The sequence below is a fragment of the Zosterops lateralis genome (genome assembly GCF_965231275.1).
Source record: "Zosterops lateralis genome assembly, chromosome: 6".
In the NCBI taxonomy this organism is placed as follows: domain Eukaryota; kingdom Metazoa; phylum Chordata; class Aves; order Passeriformes; family Zosteropidae; genus Zosterops; species Zosterops lateralis.
In genome coordinates, this window is record NC_139761.1 from 58,242,731 (window position 1) to 58,270,730 (window position 28,000).

Sequence of the window (28,000 nt, forward strand, 5' to 3'; positions counted from 1 at the left end):
AGATCGAGTAAGAGGCACTGAGTCATTTTAGGAGCACAAAGATCTGTCCGAAGTTGCTCACTCATCACAAAAACTCAGCTCGTGGCACACTTTGCCCAGCTGGATTGCTGTTTGTCTTCAGGGTCTGTAACTCCTGTAAGTCGACATTAGCTTTTGTATTTCATGCAAATACACTTGTGACTGAGGCACCAGTGAGGAAGAATGAGGATTGCTTGAGGAGGAGTTAAACTGAGCTCTGTTCTGCTGAACTTGAACTTGTACTCAACAGATACTCTGCAGAGGAGGGGAGACAGGTGATAATTTACCTTTATTTAGTAGTGCTTTTAGCACTTTCACTCATAGTGTCCTCTTAGACAAATTAGGGACAGATGGATGGACTGCACAGTGAGAGGGAACCTGGTGTGCCCGCTTGGCTCAAAGAGTGGCAGTTCAAAGATACTAACAAAAATCCAGTTGCCTGATAAATTGTCCTGAATTTCATCTTTTTATGAAAACAAAATTCTGAGGTCATCTGCAAAACTTCAGTAGTTGAAATGAGCCCTTGTGCCTCTGGCAGATGTTATATCAATACCATGAGTGAGATTTCTGAGAGAAAGAAGTGTCCTGCAGGGTGGAGTTGCCCACTGACAAGGCACAGCACTATTGCAGTGGCTTGCAAAAGGCCAAAACTCTCCCTAAGTATTTGAAAGTCAGAGATTGTACAATGGAAAACAGCTAAGTTATTTTTTTCTGCAAGAAGAATGGAGTTCTTGGGTTACTGTTAAACTCTGCAGGGTTAAACAACTCTCACAGGTCTTTTGGAATTACTGTTGAGCAATTTCGAGGTCTTTCTGGAATTGTATTTAGTTTTACCTTGATAAAAATGGAAAGTGGTGCTCTGAGAAGTCGAACAGAGATCATGTTACAGTCCCGTGCTGCTTCACGTGTAGCTGTGAGGAGCCAGGCTAGAAAGGAGCAGAAAAGGAAATGCTCAGCATACCTTCCCAGAATTTGCACCTCTGCCCCTCTCAGAAAAGATGTGGTTTTCACCATTTCAACTTTCCAGCAACTTTGCTTCGGGTTCATACGGCGTGTGGAAAAAAAGTGTGTGTGTGTGTGTGTCTGTTGATTTTTATTTTTCAACTGTTCATCAGAGGAATTCAGAATACTGGAAGTACAGGAAACTCTAAAAACCTGTCACAAAGACAAAATGTAGAAACTGCAAAAAGCAGTAGAAGCAAAGGAGCAACATTTCTTACAGTGGAGGAGTTTTATTTGATGAGTAAGGCTGCATGCAGGAGTAGGCTTAGAGCCCAGTGGGAATGAAATGATTTACAGCCTGTCAGCATCTGCAGACAGACAGGAAGTAAATAGATTGTGTATAAGTGCTGCCTTCAGTGTTGGCTGGCTTTTCATTAGGCAGACTGCACCTGTGAGAAGCCAATGCAGGCACAGATTTGGTTCTTGGTTTACTTTCTGCTCATTTACGAGGCAGCAGTATGACTGAATTGAAGTTATCAGAAAAACATAGAAGCTGGTATATGCTCTTTATCTGTACACTTCCAAGGTCATGATGGTATTTAGCTTAAACTTTCATGTTATATATTTGATATTGCTCAATATTTTAGTGTCCAGACCTTTATCTGGAGAAGTCAGTAGAGTTCTGCATTTGGACTGTGGACTTTTCTGCTACAGAAGAAAATATTATTTCATTTGTGCAAGTAGTTTGCTATGAGGAGTCTACCTGGCATGGCAGCTTTTCTAAGCTGAAGTCATTCTCTGAAAAAAAGGAACTCTGGGTGTTTCTCTGGGGTTTGTTCAGTGTTGGCAGATTTAAAAAAACAAAAAACAAAAAACAAAAAACAAAACAAAACAAAACAAAAAAAAAAAAAAAAAAAAAAAAAAAAAAAAAAAAAAAAAAAAAAAAAAAACCACCAGAAGGGGATTATCAGTAATTAGGAAAATGGGACGAGCTTTTAGACTTCTGACTTCTGTCCAAGCTCTGCTGCTTGCTGTGAGATATCGATCACTTGCCATAAAGCTTTCAAAAAATCTCTTTAAAAAGAATCTTGCTCTTCAAGTGCTGTATTTTGAGTTTATCCATGCTGAAGCTGCATGTACTTTGTTCTAGCTGGAGCTACAAAAGTGTTGCCCCTGTAAAGAGAGATCTGAAGACTGCCTGTCAAAAATCAATTAGTTGAAACAATACTCACCTCTGAAGAGTAGTGGACATGTCCCAGTTTACTTATCTATAAATTCCATACAATACCTGAGACCAGGAACACCCTCAATCCCTTTTTTATTTGGATTTCTTTGAAAACTACTAGCACAATATACAAGTTGTCAAGTAACATGAAAAGATGCTGTTTGGAAAGAAAAAATAAAATTAAGGAAAGCACAAATGGACCGAACTTGACTCTGTCCTGCATAGTATTGCAATTTTTGAGGTCTAATGTTGTTCATAAATTATTCACCAACATATATGACATCAGACAGAGAAGCTGAAAAAAGAACTGCATTTCCTGTAAATTCCTGTAAAATGAGAGACTGCATCTCAATAAATTTTTTCTATTAGTTTGAAATGATGGCAGCAATGATTGGCATATTTTATACATGTTTATTTATGTGTGTATCATTCTGTTATTGCACACAAAGTAGAAATTCTTTCCACTCTATTTTGTTTTAAAATACATATAATACTTTATACGGACTAGTAATTTATTATTTGTGTGTTTCCAAAAGGTTTGGAGTGGAACCTCCTGGATTAATAAAACTGGAAAAAGAGATTGAACAAGAGGAAACACTTTCAGCTCCCCTTCCATCTCCTTCACCATCACCCACAAAGTCTCCTGGGAAAAAGAGCACAGGGAAACTGTTGGATGATGCCGTAAGTTGTGGGAGGGGACTTCTTGCTCTCTCATCCATTCTGATCTGTACTTACTTGTAAAACACACACAAGCCTGAGTTTAACACCTCACTCTATTTTAAACATTTGTAGACCTATATAGTTATTTGTTTTTTGACCAAAATTGTTTATGTCTGAAGCTTGGAAAAAAAAGAAAAGTCCCACTGTGTAGGAGCTCTGCAGCTTAGCCTGGCTTTGTGCTTAGGGCCACATTCCCTTCTCATTACTCTTTTACTCCTTATTCACCAACTCCCACTTGGTGCTTTGTCTGAGGAACAACTGAGTCAGGACAAGATTTGGCTCCTACTGACTTGTATTGAATGTTAACAAACACTTCTAAGATATTTCAGCCTAATTTTTGTGCTGTTCTGCATGATTCTCACATAGTAAAAACAAAAAAAAACAAGCATTGTTTTCCTCATTGTTAGAATCTTGCTTTGAATTTCATTAGACTTGTTGCAGCATACTGAGTGTTCATGTTTCTGGTGCAAACCCATAGGGGTTCACTTGAAATAGCTGGAATCAGATGAAAAGGACACGTTTTGAGACCATGAAGAGGTTAAACTGGAAAAGTACAACTCCAGCCTGTAAAAAGCAGCAGTTACCATAGTAACTACTACATTGCAAGGTAGATGTGCCACCTGGGAGTTACAAAGCACTTCTTGAAAAATCCATGTGCCACTTTTCCTCTTACAAAGAGCAGATGGAATATAATGTTCGTTTCTTTTATTGAAACACTTTTTTTTTTCATTCGATGCGTATAATTACATTTAAAATTTTCTGGTTTGTATTTCTTCCTTAACTTTGCAAAAGCCCTCGTGTTTCAACAAAGCTGAGAAAGAACAGTTATGTGTAGAGGGAGGCTGGTAACTGCATATCATGTAGAAATTGAACAGGGTATGCAGGTTTTCTCTAACCACCTCCTTTAATTTAGAAAGCAGCACGGGCAGGAACAGAATGGAATCCATCCAGCCAGATTCCTGACCTGCACTGCCCCAGACACTCACACCATAAAATAGCAGCAGTTGCTCATATAGTCCAGACACAAAATAAAATAGAATATAATTCCTCCCTCTGCTTCCTTATTTGATTTCCAAATTCCACTCAGTACTTCTGTGTCCTTTGGGACAGTAAGGCAATGGAGCCCTCCATAGCAGGATCAGCACTGAAGGTCCTGTTCTCCCCCTGTTTTACAGCAGAATAGATCTGCTAGCTTTCATTCTCCACAGGCTGAGGATGGCCCTGTTCTGCTTACACAGTTCAAAACAACCTTGAACTTGTTTAGGCCCAGCTACTCTGGGTTTTGGTGCCCTACATGAACTCTGGTGGATGAAGCATTAAGTTCCCAGTACCCATTTTCAGCTCTCAGGGTGATAAATGCCATGGGCCATTATGTCAGGAATCCCTGATTATTGTTCAGAGGGCCATTGCCAAAAAGCTCCCTAAGCACTGGTACCAGTCTTGGTACTAGTCTTGGTACCACTTTCCAAGAAATACAGGAATACATCCTTTTCCACCCTCAGCAACCTGCACTTGGATTTAAGTCATCAACCTCTGATTTCATGTAAGTTATTCCTGTTGTACATTGACTGTCTAAATAGTTTATTCACCAGAAATGGAGGGTAAGTCTCATCCATGCTGGTAAAAGTCACTTGAGCAACTGATCTTAAAATTCAAAACATGATTCATTCAAACTGAGGACAACACATCTGATACTTGAGAGACACTTTTTGTGTGTAAAATACATGTAGAGTTTCTCTGTTAAGTGTTATTTTAATTATTTTTCTTCATAAAGATATTATGCTCTGTTTAAAAAAGAAGAAGTTTTAAGAATACTTCTAAAAAACCCTCCGCAAGGTAATAAAATTATTCAGATAAAGGCATTGAACAATTTCGGAAATAAATGGAAAGCCTTTAAATCACTAAACAGGGCTAGCTTCAAAAGTATAGAAACAATAAGTGGTTGCCTTATAAGTTCTTTTTGGCTTATTTAACATACTGTAACTTCATTCTTAAAGCAATTCTGGGAAACATTTGTATTTCAGAAGCCTTATCTATTCATGGTCAATGGAACACTTTAATATTAGAGTGCTACAGCTTTGGCCAGGCCTGTTTTTCTTTTTATGAAACAATTTAAGACTTTAATTTGTTAGCTATTCTGAAAATATCCTTTCCTGGGCCTCAGACCATTTTTACAGGCCTTGGTTTGCAAACTTGGATGTGAGAGTGTCTTTGGAATATTGTTTGAAGTGGACAAACACCTACAGGTTCCTCTGGCATTTTGCATGGTTTGATTCTGATGTACAAGGTACGTGCTGTGCCCAAGAAAACCACAGGGTATGGAAATGCTGCACTTACCCTTGCTGTTCCTCTGCAGAAGTGCAATTTGAGTGACAAGTAAGAGTTTCACAGCCAGGTCTGCTCTTTTGATATTGATTTGATATTGATATTGGATATTCTTTGCGACTTTCCTATCACTGAAGAGTACAAAATATGCTTTACTGAAGGTCACTGCCTTTGGGAGCACATGCCAGACCCAGGAGGCCAAAGACAAGCTGATGCAGCCAATAATGAGGTGGTTCCAAGCAGGAAGGTGGTTTTCATCTGGTTTTTTCTCAGCCCTTATTTTGGGGCTATGCAGTTAAGTTTGGCAATGATAGTGTACTTGAGGTCCCTGTGAATTAATTTTGATTGAACTAGCCCTAACCAGGAGATCATCAAAAGGCAGCTGAAACTACTGGGGAGTCTCTTGGCATGAATTTTTAACCAGGGCACAGTATTTTCTGTATGCTTTTTTCCCTTAGGTGTTAGTACATAATTTTAAAGAGGCAGGGGCTCTTACTGGTAAGGAGGAGACTTCTATATTTATAAATATTTAGAAGGCAGGATGCATCTTATGACATCTTCATTTTGCCTGTTAGCTGCATTAGCACTTGGAGCTGATTCATCATAAAATACTGAGAATACATTCACAGAAGTTTGGTGCTGAGCTCTATGTAACAAACTGCTTGGCTTCAGATGAAGAGTGCAAATTTGATGCTGGACTGTGTGACATTTTTAATGTCTCAGCTACTGAATCATTGCTATTGGAAGCACCATAGGGTGCTTTCTGGGGTTACAGAAATGTTAAGAAAAACCAAGAAAAATATAATCAATTAAGATTTATATCAAATGATACATTATGACAAGGGTCTTACTGAATGTTTTACTGTCCTTGCTATTTCAAACAGTTTAATAAATTCTTATTTTATAGGTTAAACACATTTCTGAAGATCCACCTTGTAAATGCCCTACCAAGTTCTGTGTGGAGCGTCTTTCACAGGGGAGATACAGAGTTGGAGAGAAGATCCTTTTTATTAGGGTAAAGCTTTTACTTTCGCCTCATTGATTTTACTTTGTTTTTACTTTACTGCTACCTTTCACTTTGAAAATTACATCACTAATTAACCAGAAAAAATATTTTCTGGTTAACCAGCACTGACTCATTTTTGTGACACAGTTGGAGAATAAATAACCCACAGCATGTTAACTGACCCAAGGAATTACCAGTGTGTGATAAATATCCTTCTGATTTTAGGTCATTGAATTTGCTCTCTCTTTAATCAATTGCAACCAAAAGAAAAGTCTTCAGAAATGAACCTGGTGACTTCTCAGTTTGGCTGGAAGGAGTATCCACTGCATTAGAACAGCCTTTCTCCCATTCTGTTTTGACTGCTGCTGTTGAGCAGGTCAGGAAAGAGATCAAAGGCTTCCTGATCACTGAATTGCCAAGTCATGACTAAGATACATTGCTAGAGCAGCATGAGCAAACCATGAAAATCCACAGTGCTTCATTTGATTAACAGATATTTCCCAACCCAGAGCTGTATTTCAGCCTTTGTATGTAGAGTGTTAACTCCCACAGCACAAAGTTAATCAGTATCAATATTTGCCAGTGTTAATATATGGCTGCACTTAGCACACTCTGCTTTCAAACCTTAATTCTTCTGATCCACTTCATTTTCTCTGTGTATGTCTATGGTAATAATAATTGCAAATATGCTCATCTTGTTATTCTTGTAGTTGTATGTGAAGAATCTGATTCATTCCATCTTCCCCTCCATCTGCACTATTCTTGAGTCATGACTTGACAGAATGAGGGGTCTTGCTCTCCAGTAACTGTTACACCTGTTTTCCTAAGGGCACATAACTGTGACCGATAAAACACTGAGCACTTGTACACAGAAGAAGTCAGAGGGACTCCTCCTTATCTGCAGAAGTCAAGTTCCTGCTTCAGCAGAATATCGGAGTGCTTATTCAGTCATAGACCTCTGCTCAACATAACTTGCATGAAGCCAAGGAAGCCAGATAAGGATTTGGGTTTTCTCAGGAGTGTGAAGTTGGGAACATATGTATGTTGTCACATATGTGTCACATATGTATAAGCAACATATGCTTATACAACAGTATAAGCACTGTGCTGAGTAAGTATTGAGAACTCCTAATTAATTAATTCAATCATCAGAAATATTAATTAAGAAATAATTTATTAATTAATAAAGATATAATACTTAAGAAATATTAATTCATAAATAAGAAGAAATAAGGGATGTGTTAAATCTCACAAATAGTTTGAGATTTAACATGCTAGTATAAAGGATTAGTAGCTTTTCTGGTTTGTAGCCAGTGAGGCTTTTTTTTTAATTCTGCAGTATATTTAGGTAATAGCTTCATTACTGGTTTCAAACCACTTGGAAGAAGGTACTGATTATTAAGCAAAGACCTCAGTAATCTGGCACAGTTTAACATTTACATTTTCCTCCTTTTGGTTTTCGTTTTAAAAAGAGTATCAAAGTATTTTTAATCTTTTAGTTTGGGGAAACTTGAGTTCTGCCAGAATGGTGAGTATCAAATTCCCTTTTGCTTACTTCTTTATTATGCAACCTAGTCCAAGCCAGATTTCATTCCAAGTCTGCAAACAAAACCCCGTTTTCATATCACACTACTGCATTCCAAGTTGAATTGTGCAAAAAAATAACAGTAATATAGATTAAGTATTAAACAACAGTATTAAAGAGCATTCCTACAAAACTTACATCAGTGGAAACTTGCCATGCATTTCAGTGGGAACAAGTTCATGTTCCTAGGTTTTAAAAGTCAGTTGTCTTTTGGTTTTGGTTGGTTTGAACTTCATTTTGGAACCCTTCACTGGATCACAGTAAGTTTTTCCTCTTCACTCTGCATGTGCTCGTGTACATAGCTAGATTTATTAGCCTTTCTTTGTGATCCTTTGGACACTTGTGAAGAAGCACATTTAAGATGTGTAGCTGATTTTTAATTTCAGTAGTGTTTGGCACCCTGTTTGGTGCCACTGAGGCAGTTCCTCCTGTGCTGTGTGTTCTTTACACAGCCAAACACATGCCATGTGTTTATGGCCTAAAGGTTCATTGTTTTAAGGTGGTTTAGTATATCCATTGCTGTATTAGCCTGTCAGCTTCTTCCAGTAACCTCTACAGATTTTAAAACCTCCATCATTTCAGTGTTGCTACAAGTATGCCATGTGGTGGGAGTTAACTCCTAGTCGTAGCTGGTTAAGATTATTTTTTCAAAATTTATTTAATAATATAATATCTGTAAAAATCTTTTTTCTAATTCTGCAAGTTCTGTTAGTTAAAAAACCCAAAACCATCATACAAACCAGAAGAGAAAGGGTCCCAAGTTCCTCTTTTTAATTCATTTATATCTATACATGAAATAAGTGAATGAGGAACAGCAAAGCAAAATAAAACATGGCAGAGTGAATTTTTTGATTTCATGCAAAAAATCACAGAAACAAATTTTGTATGTCAATTTAAAGTAATTCTAAGGAAAGGAAACCCTTTGGAATATGTAGCAAAAATCACAGGGGTAATGGTCCCATTAAAATTAGAGGTTTGGGGTTATTTTAACATTGGAAAATATGTAAATTCCTGATAGAAGTTTTCAATCCATTAATTAAAGGAAATCATGAAACTTCATGAAAACATTAAGGTACTTAAATCTCCTGATAAAATTGCATGCCCCAAAAGCATTTTTTTACACGTGAAGTGATCCCATAATGCATAAACTAAATATGATTGAATATGCTGTGGTGGCTTAGATGCTAAAAAGTTATTTTCAATAAAAATGTATCTGCTTGTAGATTCTTTTTTCTTCCTTCCATATAGGAATTATTCTAAATTCCACTTACACAGAAAAGATGGAAGACATGTTTTACAGGAATGGATAATACTAATAAGTTGAAATAAATGACCAGCTTATTTTAAACTGAAACATTGGTTTACAATCAGTGGGATCTCTGAATATGTGCAACATGCAATCAATAATTTGCATTTTCACTCCCCTGCCATCCCACCCTTATACCTTGATCTTTCAGAATGGAATTGAATGAATAAGCCCATTTTTAAAAATAAAGAATAACAAGTCCTGAAAACTTGTACAAATATTTGGTTTCTAAATTGGGAGAGTCACAGAGTTTGAAGTTCTTGCTTCTTGCAGAAGGCGGCAAAGCAGTTATTAAGAGAGGTTTTTATGGTAAGAAATGTCAGTCACACCTTTACAAAAAGTACCTTTTTAACAGTTTCAGTGACAGGAATTCTGTTTCCAAGGTGCCTCGTGTTGCATTGTACATGCATCAGTATGAACATTTCCCACAAACTAATCAGCCCCTCTCTCATAGATTTGTCATTTTGGTCCATGCCCATGATGACATTCAAGTTGCTGGGGAATTATCTTTAGTGCAACTGGAGTCACATTAGATGATATAAATCTAATAAAATCATTAGATTATATAAATCTAATAAATCTGGTCCTGGTTTTAAAGCTTCTGATTTTTCCTGTCACATAGAGGTGTTTTGTCTTGCAAGACCAGTTGATGAGTATGTAATTGCTCTTAAATTATTGACCTTGTATTCTTAATAATTAATATCATTATTTTGCTATAGTAATAATAAAATGTTTGTTTAATACTTTCTTCTTCTAAACCCCAGGGAAGGAAAGGTGTTATTTACCTGCTACAGCACCTGTGTAGAAACTTTATTTTCAGATTCACTAGCACAGTATATGTGTAATATATATGGTTTTTTATATATAGTAAGATCACTCTGCAGACAATCTAGTCTGCACTATTGCCTCTTCCCGGGGAGAAAAATGTACTTGTATATAAATATAGGAGTTATTTTACTCCAAACTATCCAGGTAGGGGTGATGTACCATATACCATATAAGAACTGAAAATAAAGAGAAATAAAAAGCAGATTGATTGTACAGATCTCAAGACTCAAATGCTTTGTTCTGCCTGCCTTTCCAATTCAAATGCCTAAGTTGTGCTCACAGCTTTCACATGATGTATTTCTGTCTTTTTTTCTTTTCTTCAGCCTCGTTTTACCTTTTTTTTTTTTTTTTTTTGTCTTCCTTATTCCAGAGATTTTCGTAGTTGTTCTGCTTTTCCCAGGTCTACTCACTTCCAGTCTGCAAAAGAGTTTATGTTCTAAGTAATGAAAATCCTTTCCCAAGCTTTGTCCGTAAGAAATAACTTTCCAGGATGTTTAAAATGTCAAAATCATGGGCAGATCAGGAGTTCTAATTAATCTAACTCCAAAGGAGATACAGTGGGATGCCTGGGATCTTGTGAGTGAATTCTGAAAATACATCTTGGGCCTCAGGGCAGCAACAGTCATTGGTCTCTTTGGGCTTCTAATCTCAGTCTTCTTGTGTCTGTAGACAACCACAGTAGTTCTCAGCTCCAGACCACAAAGGACCTGGGGAAAGGCATGTCTGCACTCCAGCCCTGGTTTCTTCCCAGATCCAAGAGGCTTTTGGAGACCTTTCAGCTGGATGCTTCTTGACTCTGTGCCAATTCCTCTCCAACAGTTTTACAATCACAGAGTAAATGGCATTTCAGTCTCCCTCGTGCTACTGAAGGTGGAACTCTGCTCAACCTTCTTGGGTCTCATTTATTGATTTTAACAAAAAATAGGGCCAGTAAAATTCACTGCACAAGACTCAGAAACAGTGATGCTGAAGGTGTCAGTGGGAGTTGAGTGCCCACAGAACTGTCAGGAAATCCGTTTTGTTCTGTACTCCCTCATTAACCTGCTGACATTAGGCTGATTAATTGACACTAATGTGCTGACATTAAGCACAATCCTGCCCCAGCTTAATTTGCAGCTTGCTTGTTCTTTTAGTTACCCATTCTCTCCTGCCTCCCTGTTTTTTTTTTTTTTTTTTTTAATTGCCTTCAGCTTTTCTTACTTAGGCCCAGATGCCTCCGTGGAGCCTGAAGCCCATGGACATCTCTCTCCTCACTTTGTGCCTGATGATGCTGGTTTTGCACTCAAAAGCAGCTGTAGCTCCACTACCTGGTCCCTTGAAGAACTGACATTTCTAGTTCAATAGTTGACTGAGTTTCCTTGAGGGTTATTGAAACCCATAAAGTATGAGAAATTAATGATAAAAAATATTGCCCCTCTTGATTTAATTTTCTACCTTTTCTCACTGCATTTGTGCAGCCATTCATGTTAATTTAGTGTCTGGAACTTGGAAAGGATTCATCAGAAACTTCTTTACAAAAAAAAAAAACCCACAACTTTTGTAAGTCAAATTATTAGTTCCTAATTGAATGGAAAACTGTTGAAGTTACTCCTTTTTAATTTCACCCAATGAAGTTATTGTTAGACTTGGAAATTTTTTACAGAATATATCTTTGATGCAATATTCAGATTCAGGCTATGCAATAGCTCTGCAGTTTTTCTCAATAGCTTACACTTGTTTGCCTCAGTGACTTCCTTCTGTGGACAATACCAGTCAAATACTTTTTTAATTCCCAGTGTCTCCCTCTATGCATTATTACACAATGAGAACTCCACTTGAGGATAAGAAATGATATTGTGCTTTTTTAGGGTGTAATGCATCTTCAAGAAGTGGAACCTTCTAGTTCTTAAATGACTAATATACCTGTTGTAATTTTCTGCCATATTATTTATAATTTAGGCTTCTAGGACTATAATTTAGACTTCTAGAAGTTATAACAATATTTACATTACCTGAAATTAGTAGAAAGAGAGTCGTCCTCAGCAGGAGGCTGGGGTAGAGTACTCTGAAGTTTTATGTCTACAAGCATCACCCTAAAACTCAGCTCATTTCCTTAGCAAGAGATAAAGAGGGCAAAGCAAAACATTCCCCAGGTGCCTGAGTTTCCTCTCTGGGAGGAATAAACCAGGGTAAAATCGCCCTGCACACCAGCATCCGAAGCATTTTCTGTATGGTAATTAATCATACTGAAACCTATCAATACTTTAAACATAAATAAAGATGAGTAACAAAGCTAGAAAAACATGTATTATTGATCTCATTATTTTAGACTTTTTTTTCCCTCAATACCATGAGTACAAAAATTGAGCAAATTGTATAACTCCACTCCTCTCCTTTTTTTGTTTCTCTTCTTCTTTCATCTTTTCTATAAAAAGGTACTGGACCAGCATCTCCCCAGCTGAGAGCACATATGGACTGCTAATCAAGTCCACCATTCACCTACAGACAAGAATTTTCAAAACAAAAAGGCCTTTATTTATGGTGTATTGTTGAGAACTAAGGGTTGGGTCCCATAAGTTTATACTGAAAATGTTAATGGGGGAAAATGTTTCCTTTCTCTCAGTTATTTTCTTGTGCTCCTGTTAAACAGATGAATCATTTTGTAAGAATCCATTTGACATTTACTAGGCAATAAATATATTCTCCATTAGTGATGAGACAGCAGCCTGTGCTCCCAGTTTAAAGAACAGTTTATTAGACCTGCTGCTTTAGAAGTGGAGATGCTGCTGTTTGTAGGGTTGCCCTTAAAGGAGAGCTTTTACATTTCTTCTCTAAACTTCTTCTTTGGTGGGTTGACTGGGTATGACACTATCAGGAATTCTATTCAACAGAGTCAAGGTAAGGACTTTATAGAAGTCTATTCTTTTATAGAAGAATGCTGAAATATTTCTTAGGGTGAATTTAGGTTCATATTCTTCACTGTGGGTTTAGATAATTACTATACAATGCTAATTGAAAATGACAAACCCCACCTGATTCTTTATGATGTACATTGTGTGTAATACACTTTTATGCTGAAAATAGAACTCAGGCTACTGGAGAAAAGAATAAGTGTGGCTCATGTGGTTAACCAAAGGCTCTGCACTGTTCATAGGGGATTGTCACTGCAAATTTAGGATTCAGGCATGGATTATCTATTACCCTATTCCTTACCTTGAGTGTAACACTCTCAGAGGAATCTTAGCATGCCTGGGGATTCTAGGTGAGGTTTACACCTTGACTGAGGAATGATGGCTCTGCATAGAACTGGGCTGGCCACCTCTTAATAGAAATGGTATGTAGGCTTTTAAAATATTTAATACAATGTGGGTTTACCTTTCTATTCCTAAAATAACAGGAAGAAGTTAGCATGCATTTAAAAAAATATTTTATTTCTTTGTCATTTCTCTTGTCAGTGTGAAAGCAAGTTTTTTCCTCTTGTTACATCCAGTTACACTTTGTAAGCATTTGTGCTGTTCACCAAAAACTGCATGTATTACTGTAATACTTATTATATTTTGTTTTCAAATTCCACTGCACCTCTGGCAGCAGGCATGTAAAGGTATTAAGTACTTTTTGCAATATATCAAAGCTGCAGGATTTTATCTCATTGTTTATTGATGACTTTGTCCTCTGTGACGCCTTCTATTTCTGAGCACAGGAAATGTAGTAAATATTTCCAAATCCTTTCTCAGGTTGAAATACAGAATATGAATTTTAATGAGAGTAATCATGATTTGCATGGCAGAGAATTTATCAACTAGTTTGTTCCACTAGGATTTTGTCTTTCCTAGCAGAAGTTGTCAGGTGCCCACTCTTTCTAGAGAGATGGGACAAGGTGAATTTTTATTTTTGTTTTTTTATTCTCTTAAGACTTTTTGTTTGTTTGTTTGGGGCGGGGGGGGGGGCAGGAGGATTGTGGGGTTTTGGTTTTGGTGGTTGTTGTTTGTTGCTGTTGTTTTGGTTTTGTTGGGTTTATTTTAGAATCAGAGGGATTCTTTCATATCCTCTACAGGGTTCTGTCAGTGGGGAGGAACAAGAAATTCCTCTCTATTTTCTCTTATGATTAGTGGGATTGATAATCAAACTAAGGAGATACATAGCGTTTTCAATTATTTATAGTTCAGATTAGAAGTGTAAAAATTACACTGTCAATTTGACATATTCCTTGTTATAAATTGTGGGGATGTGTTTGACATTAGTTTATTAAGATTCTATTTTGAGATGTTATGTTCCAAACTTTAAAAGAAAAAAAACTCCCCACAAAACTTTAGCTGCATCTCTGTCTGTCACTAGGAATAGATTTATCTTTCAAATAGTAAAAGGAACTATTTAGCAAGAAACTCTCGTGGTAGCAAAGGAATAAAACCATGGGACCTCTATCCATAACAGTTATTTATTAGTCTAGGAGCCAAAAACTATGAAACAGTCATGATAAATTCAGTATATTTCTCTTATATTGCAATAACATAGAAATTGTACTCTGAGGATATATTGAATGATCCTTTTTCAGTGCAGATTTTTAAATTTTTATCTAACTACAATATTAAAAAAATCCCTTTAACTATAATTTGCTTTTAATAATATAGGATAATATTAATAGCTATTTTTATTTCATATTTTAAATTCCATTTGTTGATGTAAGTAATTCAAAACGACTGGCAAATATTCTTGCCTACATTAAGGTTGAAATAAGGAAAGACACAAATGCCCAACAGAGTCACCCTTTGATCCTGACTTTATTTTCTGTGGTTTTGTTTATTTTCTTCTTGATATTAGAAGTTTGAGTCCAAGACCACTTACATGCTTTATCATCAAATAATGAATTTTCACTCAAGTTTGCTGTTCAGTGTCTCTCCTTTAGCAACAAAACATTAAGAATATTAACTGCAATTACTGCATTTTTGCCTTGATGAAGAACTTGTTAATTATCACATGAATTCTACAGAGTTAGTACCAACTTTGAGATGGGTTCGAGTTGTTAGAAATTCTCCGAACTCAGTGGTAGCCCACACAAGCCAAGGGATAAAACTTCTAGTGTGGAATTTGGAGTTAAAACTGAATGTGCACTTGCCGTTATTTATCCCCTTCTGAAAACCAATATGGTTCAACACGCTTCTAGGGAAGGAGTAGGGCAAAGGCTTTTTGTTAAATGTGCAAGGCATCCACATCCCTTCTTTTGGAATGGTGAAAAGCAATAGGTCTGTGATTACAATAGGTCTGTAGTTACAATAGGTCTGTAGTTACAATAGGTCTGTAACACACTGACTAGGCTTGCGATGTGCTTCTCTAACTCTGTCTCTTCTCTACTCTTTTTTCCATTTACTCCAAAACCTGCCCTGAGGTCTGAGCCAGAGGAGATGCCTCAAAGCTTTGTGCTGTATACTGTGGTGTCTGTGGCATGAAATCTTTGCTGTAGGAAATGCGGAGATCAAGTGTTTGATTCAGATCTGGCAGTGTGTATTTGTGTATATCTGGAAGGTTTGTCAATGAGTGTTTTTTGAAGCTGAAGATTCTGGCTGTATTTGGCTTTGAGCCATCAAGTAATTTTTTGCAGATTCTAGTGGATATGAATGTATTGACATTTAATACTGCAGGAATTTTTATGAAATACCCCCTTTTTGCTAATACTGAAGTAAAGAGTCCAATTCAAAAACTAAGAGTATCCTGATGATGAAAAATTATGTTGATGTGAAAATAAACATAATTACATTTGGCACTATGATCTTCACATTCATGTTTCTTTAACTGTTCAAAATTCATAATAACTGCTTAGGAGATATTTTGAGAAGAAAGTTACATGGAAAGAATTTCTTAGCACTGGTGCTTAGCATTAGCAAGGTGTGTCTGAGGGAAGGATCTCTGTAGCTTTATCTCTGTTTAGAGCTACTGCCTGGGGCTATCCATGATGCAATCAGAATTAAAAGTCATGTCCTAACATTTAGTTTTGACTTTCAAGATTAACATAATAACAAAAACTGTTTAAAAAGCAGAGTCTTTTTAGAACAAAAGCTAACACGAACCTAATAGATTCTCCAGTCTGAAGAAGCTTTGTTTTACAGCACACATTCATTTTGCTTTATTCATAATACAGAAGTGGAAAAAATGTTATGAAGAGGTATTATGATCTACCAACTTAACACACATGTTTGCATTTAGGAACTTTTGTCTGCTTTATAGCCCATCTTACCTGGGCACAGGATACTTCATGGATTTTGTGTGTGAGTGTGTGTGTGCACACAGTTACACACAGGTGTGCACAAATGCCACACTACTATCTGTGAAACCATAGTCCTTTGACTAAAAATTTAGGTGATGTCAACTTAAAATACATCAAGGAGATTTTTTAGACATCCAGGTGAATTAAAAGAGTGAGCAGTACCCTTTAAGTATGCAAATGCAAGCAGGAAATGTTGATTTAACCTTCTCTGTTTTGGCCCTGAGTTTGAAATATTGATGTCTGCATGCTAATTTTTAATCTAGTCAAACTGTTTTGCAGAATGTATGCACTATAATGAAAAGTCTCTATTAAAGTGCATATAGGGAGAGACATTGTGAAGACAAAGATCAGTGCACAAAGAGTCTGTAGAAATTCCTTTTCCTCAGTGCCAATTGGGAAACTGGTTGCTCAATAAAAAACTTTAAAGTTTTAACAGACCTTTAGACAGACAACTGAAATTTTTAGAAACTGCAGCAGTGGTTCCTGGTCAGGTCTGTGTTTAGAATATGAAGTAGATATAAATTTGGACACACAGGATTTTTTAAAGGTTCAATTCGAGTATGTAGGTACAGTTGTTGTGGTGCCTCTTCTGTGATAACCTGGAAAGAGGAGGAGAGGAAAGGTTAAAAAAACCCTCTTGCCTTCTCATGGATTAGGATATGGCCAGGGCACAGCATAGAGGTGTGGAACATAGGGTGCCCTGTCTACCCCATAGTTCAGATGTAGCAATGAATGAGAGACAATATTTGAGAAGGCATTTCAGCTGAGAATGTTTCCATTGCTTTTTTTAGGCTTGACTGAAGCATCACCTGATCACCTTAACAGAAAAAGAAACCCCAAAAGCCAAAGCCAAGAAAAAAAAACCCCAAAAGCCCAAGCCCAACAAACACAACCCAAAAAAATCTCCAAACCCTAAACCCGCCAAACCAACCCAGAACAATATCATCATAGCATGAAGGCATCTTGTAACTATTCATTAAATTCTCTCTCTCTATTGGAACATTATCGAAGGAAAATCTTTTATTCTGGCAATGAGTAAAAAGTGCATCTCTGAGTGAAGTGAGATCTAAGGAAGAAGTATTGAAGTGTGCAAGGATACTTATTGCTTACCTACAGGATTTGTCAGAACGTGGCTCTTCCTTTTGTTACATTTTCCTTAATGAGTTTTACACAATTCTTGCTACTTCAAATAATAATAATAATAATTGCTATTGTAATCACAATTTAAAAGCACACATGCTTGTGTTCCTGTTTTGTGTGCCAGCTCTGCCTTCCCATCCTGAAATGCAGGACTAGATGTTGTAGAAGTTATTCATGCTTCTGAGTGAGAGAAAAGAGGTTTGTGTTCTCTAAGACAAGAGAGTCAACACAGAGCCCAGCTATACACAAATGAGCACTGAGGAAAACACCTTTGCCAGGAGTCAGGTCTAAATCAGAAACAAGTTTACATATTAGAAGGGAAAGGAGAGAAACTCTGGGCTACTCTGTTAGAGTAATCAGTGTCTTTTTGGCAGCCAGCACATTTTCCCTTTCCAAGGTCTTTGCCAGAGCCTAGAACGATCTTTCTTCTGGTATTTGCAGAAAGATATAAAACTGATGAGTGCAAAGAGATCCAGCATACTAGAATATATACAAGAGGGAATTTCCATGTGACTGAATTGAGGGGCTGTCAGGTTACAGCTAGCAGCTATCAAAACTAAGCTGAATTACTAACACTAACTTTAAATAATTCATTCCTGTGTCAAGAGAGTTACCAGAGTCCAAAAATTATTAAATACCCCACAGAAAAATAGCACAATATAAAAAAAATCTGTGCATTCTCTAAGTCTGATTGCTTCTCCTTTTAACCCCATCCATTTTTTATCTTTAAATTTTCATGCCAAGGAGGTGCTGGGTTTTTTGGTAGCATTCACTGCACTTTAAAGGGATTTCAAGGCTTGGCACCTGATCAGCCACTCACAAGTGTCATGAAAGTACAGTAAACTCCTGGAAAGCATTCCAGAGATAAACTTGGAATTCCACAGAACAAAAGGGATAGTATTACCATGATTTTTCCTGGATCTGTCTCATGGAAAAGTGAGGATTATGAAAAAAGTTAGTATCAGATGTGCTGTCAAAGCAGGGCTGTGGAGAACAAGAACATCAGTATTTTGTCTTTTATTGCCCACATTTACCAAACTGGTAAATTCTGGCAGCTTCCTGTCCATGTAAAATATCTTGTCTTGGGTCAAAGCAATTAAAAATTCAACATTAACACATCAAACTAGATGAGACTGATTTCAGCTGAAATTTATTTTGTGCTAAACTGTGTAGAAGAAAAGCCTGAATACAAAAAAAGTTCTGAGGTGATTTATATGTGTACAGTTTGGGACATTAGTAAGATTTGTTAACGTGGTTGAGAAATAAAACACTTCTAATTTGTATGTTTAGTTATGTTCAGTATTGATGAAGTAATAGTGTAAGGATATACACACAGTGCTGGTAAGGAGATTCAGGAGAGGGGTGTGATGACTGTGGCAAAATAGTGCTGTGTATGGAATGAAATAGTTAACTTCAATGTGTAAAATTCATACATTATTGAAGCTGAAATGCAGATCCTTAATTTCTCTGTGGCGGTAGAATTACAGAGAAAACTCATTTTAAATTCAAATATATTAGAACTTTGCTTCAGGGTGATGGCAAGTGCTAATTTGGGCCCAGAAAGAAAAGAAGAAGGTGTAGCAAGAGAAGTCAATGTCAGTGAGATATCCTGCAGCCATGTTTGCAGCCATGTTGTCATGTGTTAACTTTTGCTCATGCTGTCCTCATAAATGCAACTAATTCACCTCTGACCTGCATTTGGATGGCTGCTTTTAGGCGCTGGGAGAGCGACCAGTTGTGGATTTCCTGCTTTCGCATTGCAGCAGGAGTCAATTGTGTCCACTCAGCATGGCAGTTTAAATTCTCCAACCACTTGTACTCTTCTCCAGTTGATGCACTTGGTGTGTAATTCCCAGTATTATACTCTGGTCAAATTTGGCCCAAAGACTGCCATGCTAGTTGAGTCACTTGAGGCATGGTAGAGCTGAAATGTGTAAAGTACTACAGATGGCATTGGACTAGATTTGACTCTTTAGCCAAATAAATATGTGTATTTGGATCTACAGTCAAAACCAATGATGGCAGGCTTGGATAAAGAGTTTGCCATCTGCAATATCTTAATTTTATTTAAAGTTTTCCATTCCATTCAGGTGATTTTCACTATTTTTTAACACATTAGTATAACTTTGGTTCATTACTGACAATGCTGGTTTCATAGATTTGCAGTGACATAATTTCATTCCAACTTTGTAACATCATGCCCCATAGACTCACACTGACATCATTTTGAAAACTTTGAGAGAATGCTTTGTACTATTTAAAGGAAATTAGGCCTAAGGATAAACATTATTGAAATTATGCCACCCTTGTTCTCCCCTCATTACCCCAAGTGTAAATTAGAAGGCATTTTAATGAAACCCATGGAGTTACATAAATTTATTTCAGCCCTGTTCATTTAAAATAATAACCTCTAGTCTAAATTCAAGCAAGGTCTAATAAAACAGTCTGCCCCCAGATACTTTCCAAATGTATTTTTCTTGCTTATGCATGTAGCTTTGTTGATTTAAAAAGCAGGGGATGGAGGTAGGAGAGAGTTTCCAGATTTCTGTCTCTTACTGTGTGACTGTTTTCATCATTTTGGTGTTGCCCTTCTCTGTTCATATATAAGACTGGAAAACATATCTTGAGACTTTTTTTGTTCTTTGTCTATTAGATTTTTATCTAAAAGCACATGGACTAAGGTTTCCAGCGCAACTAGGAATCATAAAACAGAAGGAATCTGAGGCACTCTGTAGGCAGCCAACCAGAATCACGGGTTATCTGTGCTTTGTATTGGTTTTCTGAAGTGCCCTACAGAGTCCTGACAGTTCTCTTGAATATAACTGGTATTGGTTGAAGGAATATTATCTGAATTTTGCCAGCTCACTGAGATTTTTGTGTATTCCTATACATTTTTAAAATTATAAAATTTTTTATTATAAAAATTTTATAAAATTTGTATATTTTTACATCTATTAGAGGTGCTAGTAACCAAAATATTCTTCTCTGAAATAATTTTCCCATGAAAGCTACAGCTGCTCCAGTTCCAGTACTAAGTCAGTGGAAGCAGTGATACTGCAGGGTAGAGCTGGGTGCTCACTTCTTCAGACCTTGGCTTTGTTAGATATTTTCTTCAATGTGCATGAAGCTATAGAGATTTCTTCCCTTTATAATGTATCTTGTATGTAAAGGCAAATTGAGCTGGAAATTTGCCACAGCGAGAACACAGTGTTGTTAAAAGATAAAGGGTCAATTTTTTTTTTCTTTTTTTAATTTTTTTCTTTTTTTTTTTTTTGCAGATTGACATTAGAGTTAGGCCAAAGGACAATGACAGCAGAGACTTGCTGGCACTCAGGACTGTGATGAGGAGATAGTGTGAAAAAGAGGCAAATAAAATATACGAGTGATGCATTTTTCAAAGATAACTGCTCTACAATTTTAAAAAGCCACGTTGGGATCATAGACTGGCTTTGGTTGGAAGGGACCTTAAAGATAATCTAGTTCCAACCCTGCCACCATGGGCAAGGAAGACCTGGAATTAATAAGAAGTAGCTGTTAGAATGAGAGTATAATGTACTGATATTCCGTATAATTACTGTAACATTAAGTATCAGTTGTTAATTACTGGCTGTTTGCGAGACATACAACAAATAAGGGAGCAGAAACAGACATACAAACATTATTATCTTTGATCTTAAATGTTGGTCAGCTCATGTTTTTAACCTTATCATGCTCCACATACAGGCTTATGAACATACAGGGTTATGAATCCCAGAGTGCATTTTTCAAAAAAGAAAAGGACAACTAGCTGAATGAAGCTGTAGAAATGGAACTGCATAAATATGAGTGGTGGGGGGAAAAAGTCTTTTTCTTTTCTGGAATCTTCTGCCCATTATTTGTTCTTCTGTCCTTCTTTTAAAGTATTCCTTATATAGTGCAGGATAAAGGAGGAGTGGCATTGGTCCAGCATCCAGAGCTCCTTACTGCTGGTGATGAGTAGTGAGGGTGGTCACCAAGGTGGTCACCAAGGGAAGGAGATGGAGTCTGGAGGGGTGGGAACCTGGGAGGTCAGGACAGTCTGGGTGGGAGGAGATGGGGTCACAGCTGCTGCTGCACCACACCATGAGGAGAAGTGACTGAGGGCCAAGCCTTCACACACACCACAGTCCAGGGCCTTTTGGAAGAGAGTCAGACTAGAAAAGCTCTTCCAGTGTATTGGGAATTAATTTTCATTCTGTAGAACTAGACTGTGCAGCTTAGGTTTTGGGGCAAATTAACCAAATTACTTTTAGGGATGTGAGTTAGCAGCTACTACTACTCCACAACAAATGTTCCTGTGCAGTGTTTCACCTTAATGCAAATGCTAAGCAATAGTTCCTACAGGACTGATCCTAAAATTGTGCTGCATCTCTTTGAGGAGTATTCTAGCCTCAGAAGACAAGACAGCCAGGAGACTGGAACAAGAACAGCTCCCCGTTTTCTCCTGGCCGTTCTGGAGCACTAGGTTGCCATGGGGCACTTGCACAGATAACGTTTATAACTTATCTTTATAAGGTTTGCACTCCTCTCTGTTTCACTGCTCGCTCCTTTGTGCTTCTGTTCTTAAGGAGGTTTTAATTTTCTCTTACCTGTCATGCAGGGAGGAGACTTCCATGAAGCTTGTGGGTTAGGATATGGAAAGTACAGGCAATAAACATCCTGCATAGGAAAGATGGAGGAAAAATAGATGGATTAAATTGCTGAAGTATATAACCCACCTCTAAAAACAATAAATGTATCTCAATTTTATTTATTAATTGCTGATGCTATTAGAAGAGATTCTTGTAAGCAATACCCTCAATATAGCCACATTTTAATGAGTCTTTTTGTAAAGGATTGTATAAATAATAGTTTCCTTCTAAAGGACCATACTGTTAAATATATTTACAACGACTAGACAATAGAATGTAATTTTGAATTAGTCAGAAATAAAGGATGGATGAATTTATTTACATCTCTATTCTAGGATTGCTAAGCAACCAAGGACAAATGGCACTATGTCTGGCCCGTATATTGTATTGCTTTAAAAAGGTTTTTAAAAGAACATTTGTTCTTTGGCACAGGGATAAGCTGATTGTAAGCATATTACAGCTTCTCTTGGATAATTTCTGGATTTTAGTACATGATCTCCACAGGCCATGGCTGAAACTTCCCCAGTTTTGCATGTCTCACTTTAATTAAACTTCATAACTACCATCATTGCCACACATCGTGTTGGTGGTGTTCTTTCATGTTTGTTTCTTTATTTTTATATACTTGTTTTAATAAGCTGCAGTCACAGTAAGGAAGGGGCTGGTACACATTGAAATTGTGCACCGTAAGTTCTTCATTTTCAGGACCATATAGATCGCTCAATAATTTTGAGCACAGACCAGTTTCACCTGCAAGCATTTACTGAGGAATTATGTTAAATCTTAAAAACTCCCAATTTCAACTACAGCTACCCTCTGACTGGTTTTACCTCAGTTATTGTAAACTGTACTTTTTGATATTGATGTTTTGTGTGCATATATTCCCAGTTCCTACCTTTGACTACCCAGCAAACCTGTACACAGATGCAATGGAATAAGTAAGTCTTATTATGCCAAGCCTAGAGATTTGAAGTATAGAATTACAGTATATTTACTTCCTGCAGGACATGTGAAAAATATGTCTTTAGAGCTTATAATTAAGCCTACATCTCTCAGAAATTTGAGGAAGTGAAATAGTATTATAGTCATTACATATTATTTTTTCTTATGGGTTGGATCAGACACCTCAGCACTTGCCATTCCTGGAAGTAATGCCATGAAGAAGTAAAAAGCCTGAGTAATAAGGGCATTAGTGAACTTTTCATCCAAAAATATGTAGGCAGTTTCTGCATCTGAAAGTGCAGAGACTATTCTGAGAATGTCCAGAAAAATGCAAATCTTTCTGGTATTCTTTTGTTGGGACCCTCACTTTAAAACTATTGAATTTCCTTTTGCTTACTTGATAGTGTCAAACCAAATGAGGTAGCTGCTAATCCTGAATGAATTCATAGAAGGCAGAAAACCATCTAAAGTCAAAGTATTCCTGACACTGACTAGTAGTGCAGGAGACCTCTACGGTGTCATATATTTTATAGTTCTTCCTAAAAATAAAGCTGCAAACATAAAATACATAGCATACAGTTCCTTGTTAAGGCATCTGGAATTTTTTATTAGTTTTTATTTAGGAGGAAATGAAAAAGTCCTACCTATCCTTTTTGAGATCTTCATTTCTCTAAAATATACCTTTTCATTCCTATTTCTCATGCTTTTAAATGATTGTGATGTTTGCCTGCCTCCTTGTGATTTTCCTTATAACTGCAGTCCTGACCTGATGTGTTTGATGGTTTTGGCTTTGTTGGGGGGGGGGGGGGGGGCGGGGGGGAGGTTAATTTTTTTTGTTGTTGTTGTTGGTTTAGTTTGGGGTTGGGTTTTTTAATTGTTCTTTGTTTGGGTGTTTTAATAGGCCAATTGAATTGAATTGCAATGCCTCTAGAAATAAACAGTGCCACTTATTCATTTATTTATTTATTTTGGATTTCATGTGTTAAACTGAAATGCTAATGATCAGTTTGAGGACGTTACCATACCTATCTCAGCTAAACTTAACTTTGAATCTTGGGTAAATCAAAACACCTTAAATGTAATTTTAAAGTTTATGGATTACGATTTTTACCACTAAAGGACTGGCAGCATCTTTATTTCAGCAGGGGGCAGAAGACAGTGATCTGGGGAAAATGGCCAACAGCCACTTTTGTGCCAAATATTACAAAGACCACAATTTCAGGGAAGGTGGTGTTGGGTTTGCTGCACTGGTGTCCCAGAGGATGGGGGTGCACAATAAAACACAAGCAAGTATTTTAACTCCAGCTTCTGCATTGATCTTGCATACACTTGAAAGTAGCTGTTTGAAGCTATTTGGAACGTTAATAAACAAAACACATACACACCAAAAAAAAAACACCCAAAGAGGAAAACACACAGGTTGCTGGAGTTGGATGTTTGTGATAACTGAAATCAGTCTGGACTTCAAGCATCTGTCAGTTACTACATCCTTCCGGAGACAGGCACTGAGGAGGATTCTGTAGGTGAAGATGTGCAGGTTTCTGTTTAGTTGCAGGAGGCACTTTTCTCTTTTTTTGGCTGTTTTGAGGCCGGAAATTAGAAGAGACAGAATGAGTCTTGATAAAATAGCTAGCAAACAGATGGCACTTCAGGATTCATAGGAACATTTCCGTGTACTCCTGCAATCCTGTAACACGAGCATGTTCACTTGCAACCCACGCACGTTTGCATGATGAAACCCCAGATTAGCTGAATTCTGGTGGCAAAATCTAAATAGATGATCACTCTGCATGAGTACACTTTGTGACTCAATATCCTTAAAGGAATGTACCTTAGGAGAATCTAGATAGTCTGGGTAAAATTAATTCTTTTTTGTATCTAGTGGGGTTTCTGTTTTAAATTTGGGCACAGTTTATAAATAGAACTCATATTTTTATTTCTTATTAAATTCTGCTTCTAACTTATTCTGAATAATACCTCACTGCTCTAATATATAATTTTAGAAGTATTTCTTGAGGAGTAAAACCTTAGTTGATATTAGAAAGTGAGAAAGAATTGTCTCTAGCTATTTGGGGTTTTTTGAGATAAACTTTTCAGGGCCCCAAATGCTAATAAAAATAATCATTGCAATTAAGAAAATTAGTTGTTTGGGTTTTTATTCAAAGGCAAGAGTGAAGTCTTTTTCTTGTTTTTAAGAAAGCTCTTATAAATTTATTTTAGCAGCCTCATGTAATGTTTTTGAATTTTTTTTCCTTAAATACAATCTTCCCCTACCCCCATTAATTGAGTTCAATATACACAGTTTTCCTTGACACTTCTGATCTTTGTCCAAGACATAAATGCCTTCACTTGTCAGAAATTCACTTGTTCTTAATGGACAGGAATTGTGTTTGTTTCTGCATGTGTTGTTTCTTGCACACAAGGTGCTCGCCTCTGCAGGATGCTGTTTTCAAACAGTAAAGCAAGATCTAGTGCTGGACATGAAACAGATGCTATTTCCAAATTCTATAAATTGGTATCAGACAGAAACTAAATGTGAAGTTTGAGGGAAAATTAAATCAAGAGTAAGAATTTCAAATGTCCAGACTGTCACGTTATTTTTATCATTACAAAAATGTATCTTGATTTCAGTTAGTTAGACAGGAATACTTGGAATAATTATTCCAATGAGTCTGCTACTGTCTGAAAACAGAAACAAACAGTTTCATTAAGTGCAATATTTTTGCTATAGTCAATCCAATGCCTTCCCTTTGTAGACATGTTTTAACACAACCATTAACTCCAGTGGTCAATAGCTATCTGTGCCATACAGGATTTACCTGGCTGTGGTTTCATCCTCTAAACCAATTCCTGGCTGCTCCAGCTACACAAAGAGCTGAGCTCCTGTGCATTGGTGGTTTATGCCATTATACCAAGCATATGGACTTCATCTCTTGCCATGCACAAATAGACAAAGGATGTTGCATTTTTTTTTAATGTGAAAAGGGAAAAAATTCCATTTCCTCACTTGATTATTTCTTTTGCAGAAGACAAGATGTTATTTCATGGCTTCTAAGTGTCTTTAATGATGCACAGAGTGACTGCAGAAATGCTCACCCTCATACTGGAACTTCTGCACTCATCAAATGATTGTTCTTCAATATCTCAGGGTTCTTGAGATCTTTCCATTCACTTCACTGTGGAAGTGGATCTTTCTTTGTTCCTATCCCATTGCTATAAAATTCTCAGTTTCCCCGGCACTGATTTCCATATGTGTCTTTGTAAATATCTCAGGTTGAAACTATGGAACAATCTCTACTCTCTCTTAAGCCAACTGTGTATCAGCTGGAAATCACCACTGTGCTGCATTCCATAATTTGTGGGCAGTGTTAACAGTCCCAAACTTCCAGTTCATCCTTTCAGTCCGTACTTCTCACAACCCACAACTAGCTAATCCTCAGTGATACCCCTGTATGTTGTTAGATTTATCAGAGCACTGCTTATATTTATCAGAGTACTGGTTAGATTTATCAGAGCACTGTTTTCAGCAATTGCTGCTGCCCATTTTGGGAGGCTGTGGTGCTGTGCTGGTATGATGTTCTGCTGATACATCAAATGAAAGGTTTTTCTAGTGCATTGTTCCTGATGCTACTGCACACATGCCATTGACCTGCTCTCTGCTGAAAATGGAGGCTTGTGAAACTACTTATTTCCCTTGGATCACACAAGGCTTTAATAATTCAGCATCCCATTCATTTTTAGACACTCTGTGTTTTCATGATCAAATCTGTGTTTCCTAGCTTCTTTCAGACTTTTATATCATAATAGTTTGTGCCTAGGAGAATTACATGGCATTTAGTACCCGGTACAGTTTTGCAGAAAACCTCACTTTTAACTTGGAAAGGATAAAGGTGTGCTTAAAACCAGTGTCTTTACTGTGGCTGACCTCAAAGTCTTGCCTGCAGAGAGATGTCTATAGCCCTCTTTGATGAATTTCATAAGTGACAGCCAAATTTTGGAAATAAGAAAAGTGGATAATTACACCTGCCATTTTTTGTTTCGTACTTTCAACAGCCCTTTGAGTGTTTGCATATCTGAATGATTATTGAGGTGCTTTTTGGAGTTGTCTACACAAAGTCTGCTTGTGCTTTTGATCTGAAACAGAGGCTGTTTCAATAAATTAAGTGCATACCTGTTGGGTTGTGTTTGATACAGCCCAAGATGTAACATTAAAATAAAGTGCTTTATAATTCAGAAAGTATGTTCATTCTAAAACCAAACTTCACAGTAGCTGGAAATGCTGTGACAAGCACTTAATATATGCTCTTGACATCTTTTTCTCAGTCCGAGCTTTTCTATGACTTTTTTCCAACTAAGTGAGATTTGTTTAGTGTGCTTTACAACAAATAACTCTCAAAAAAAAATGAGAGGAGGATGTTAATGCAGGGGGCTGTCCATTTTCCATGTCATTATTGTGCTGTCTGAAGAGGGAGGAAGTGCAGGGTATTGTATTGAGGGTTTAGAATGACAACACAGAAAGTCAGAGCTGGTCCTTAAACAAATCCATATGTAATGGCTGAAGTCACCTCATTTGAAACTTTTAAAACTAGTAGACATAATCCAAAATATTTTTGGATTATATATAAAGATCCTGTATAAAGAGGGGAGCTAGGCAAAATGTAACTTAATGGGGGAATGACAAGAGAAAATGACCAGTGCACATTTCCTGTTTTTCAGGTGGAGGAATACTTTTTTTTACTTACTTATTTTTAGGATCATTTAGGTTGGAAGAGACTAATAAATTGTTATCTGCCAAAATACACATGAATAGACTGAAAATAGTTTACTTCAGTGTGGGTGAATAATTAGTACCTGGAACTGGCTACATAATTTGCACTTTTTCAGATTTGTAGAGGTGAGGTTTAGTCCCTTAGACGGGCACTCAGGCACATAAGTGACTCCTTAAAAGTCTAAAATAAGCTTTATGGTTTTGTTAGACCAAAACATTTCTTTAAGAAGAGACAAATTCAATGACAAAAAGGGAATGAAAGCCAAGAAAAATCGTAGTTGGAGGGAAGCTTTCTAGCTTTCCCACTG

At 37.0% G+C, this 28,000-nt stretch overlaps 1 protein-coding gene across 5 annotated transcripts in view; it reads left to right on the top strand.

The window, feature by feature from the left end:
• Window positions 1–28,000, top strand: part of GAS2 (growth arrest specific 2) — a 75,586-nt gene that overhangs the window by 43,945 nt on the left and 3,641 nt on the right. For 4 of the 5 annotated variants that reach the window (XM_083864371.1, XM_083864374.1, XM_083864373.1 and 1 more), the window contains exons 7-8: window positions 2,722–2,866; window positions 6,138–6,245. In XM_083864371.1, the coding sequence (XP_083720497.1) occupies window positions 2,722–2,866; window positions 6,138–6,245 (253 nt within the window). Of the gene's footprint in view, window positions 1–2,721; window positions 2,867–6,137; window positions 6,246–21,729; window positions 21,867–28,000 lie in introns of all 5 variants that reach the window. The other variant, XR_014590447.1, reaches the window with a different exon arrangement.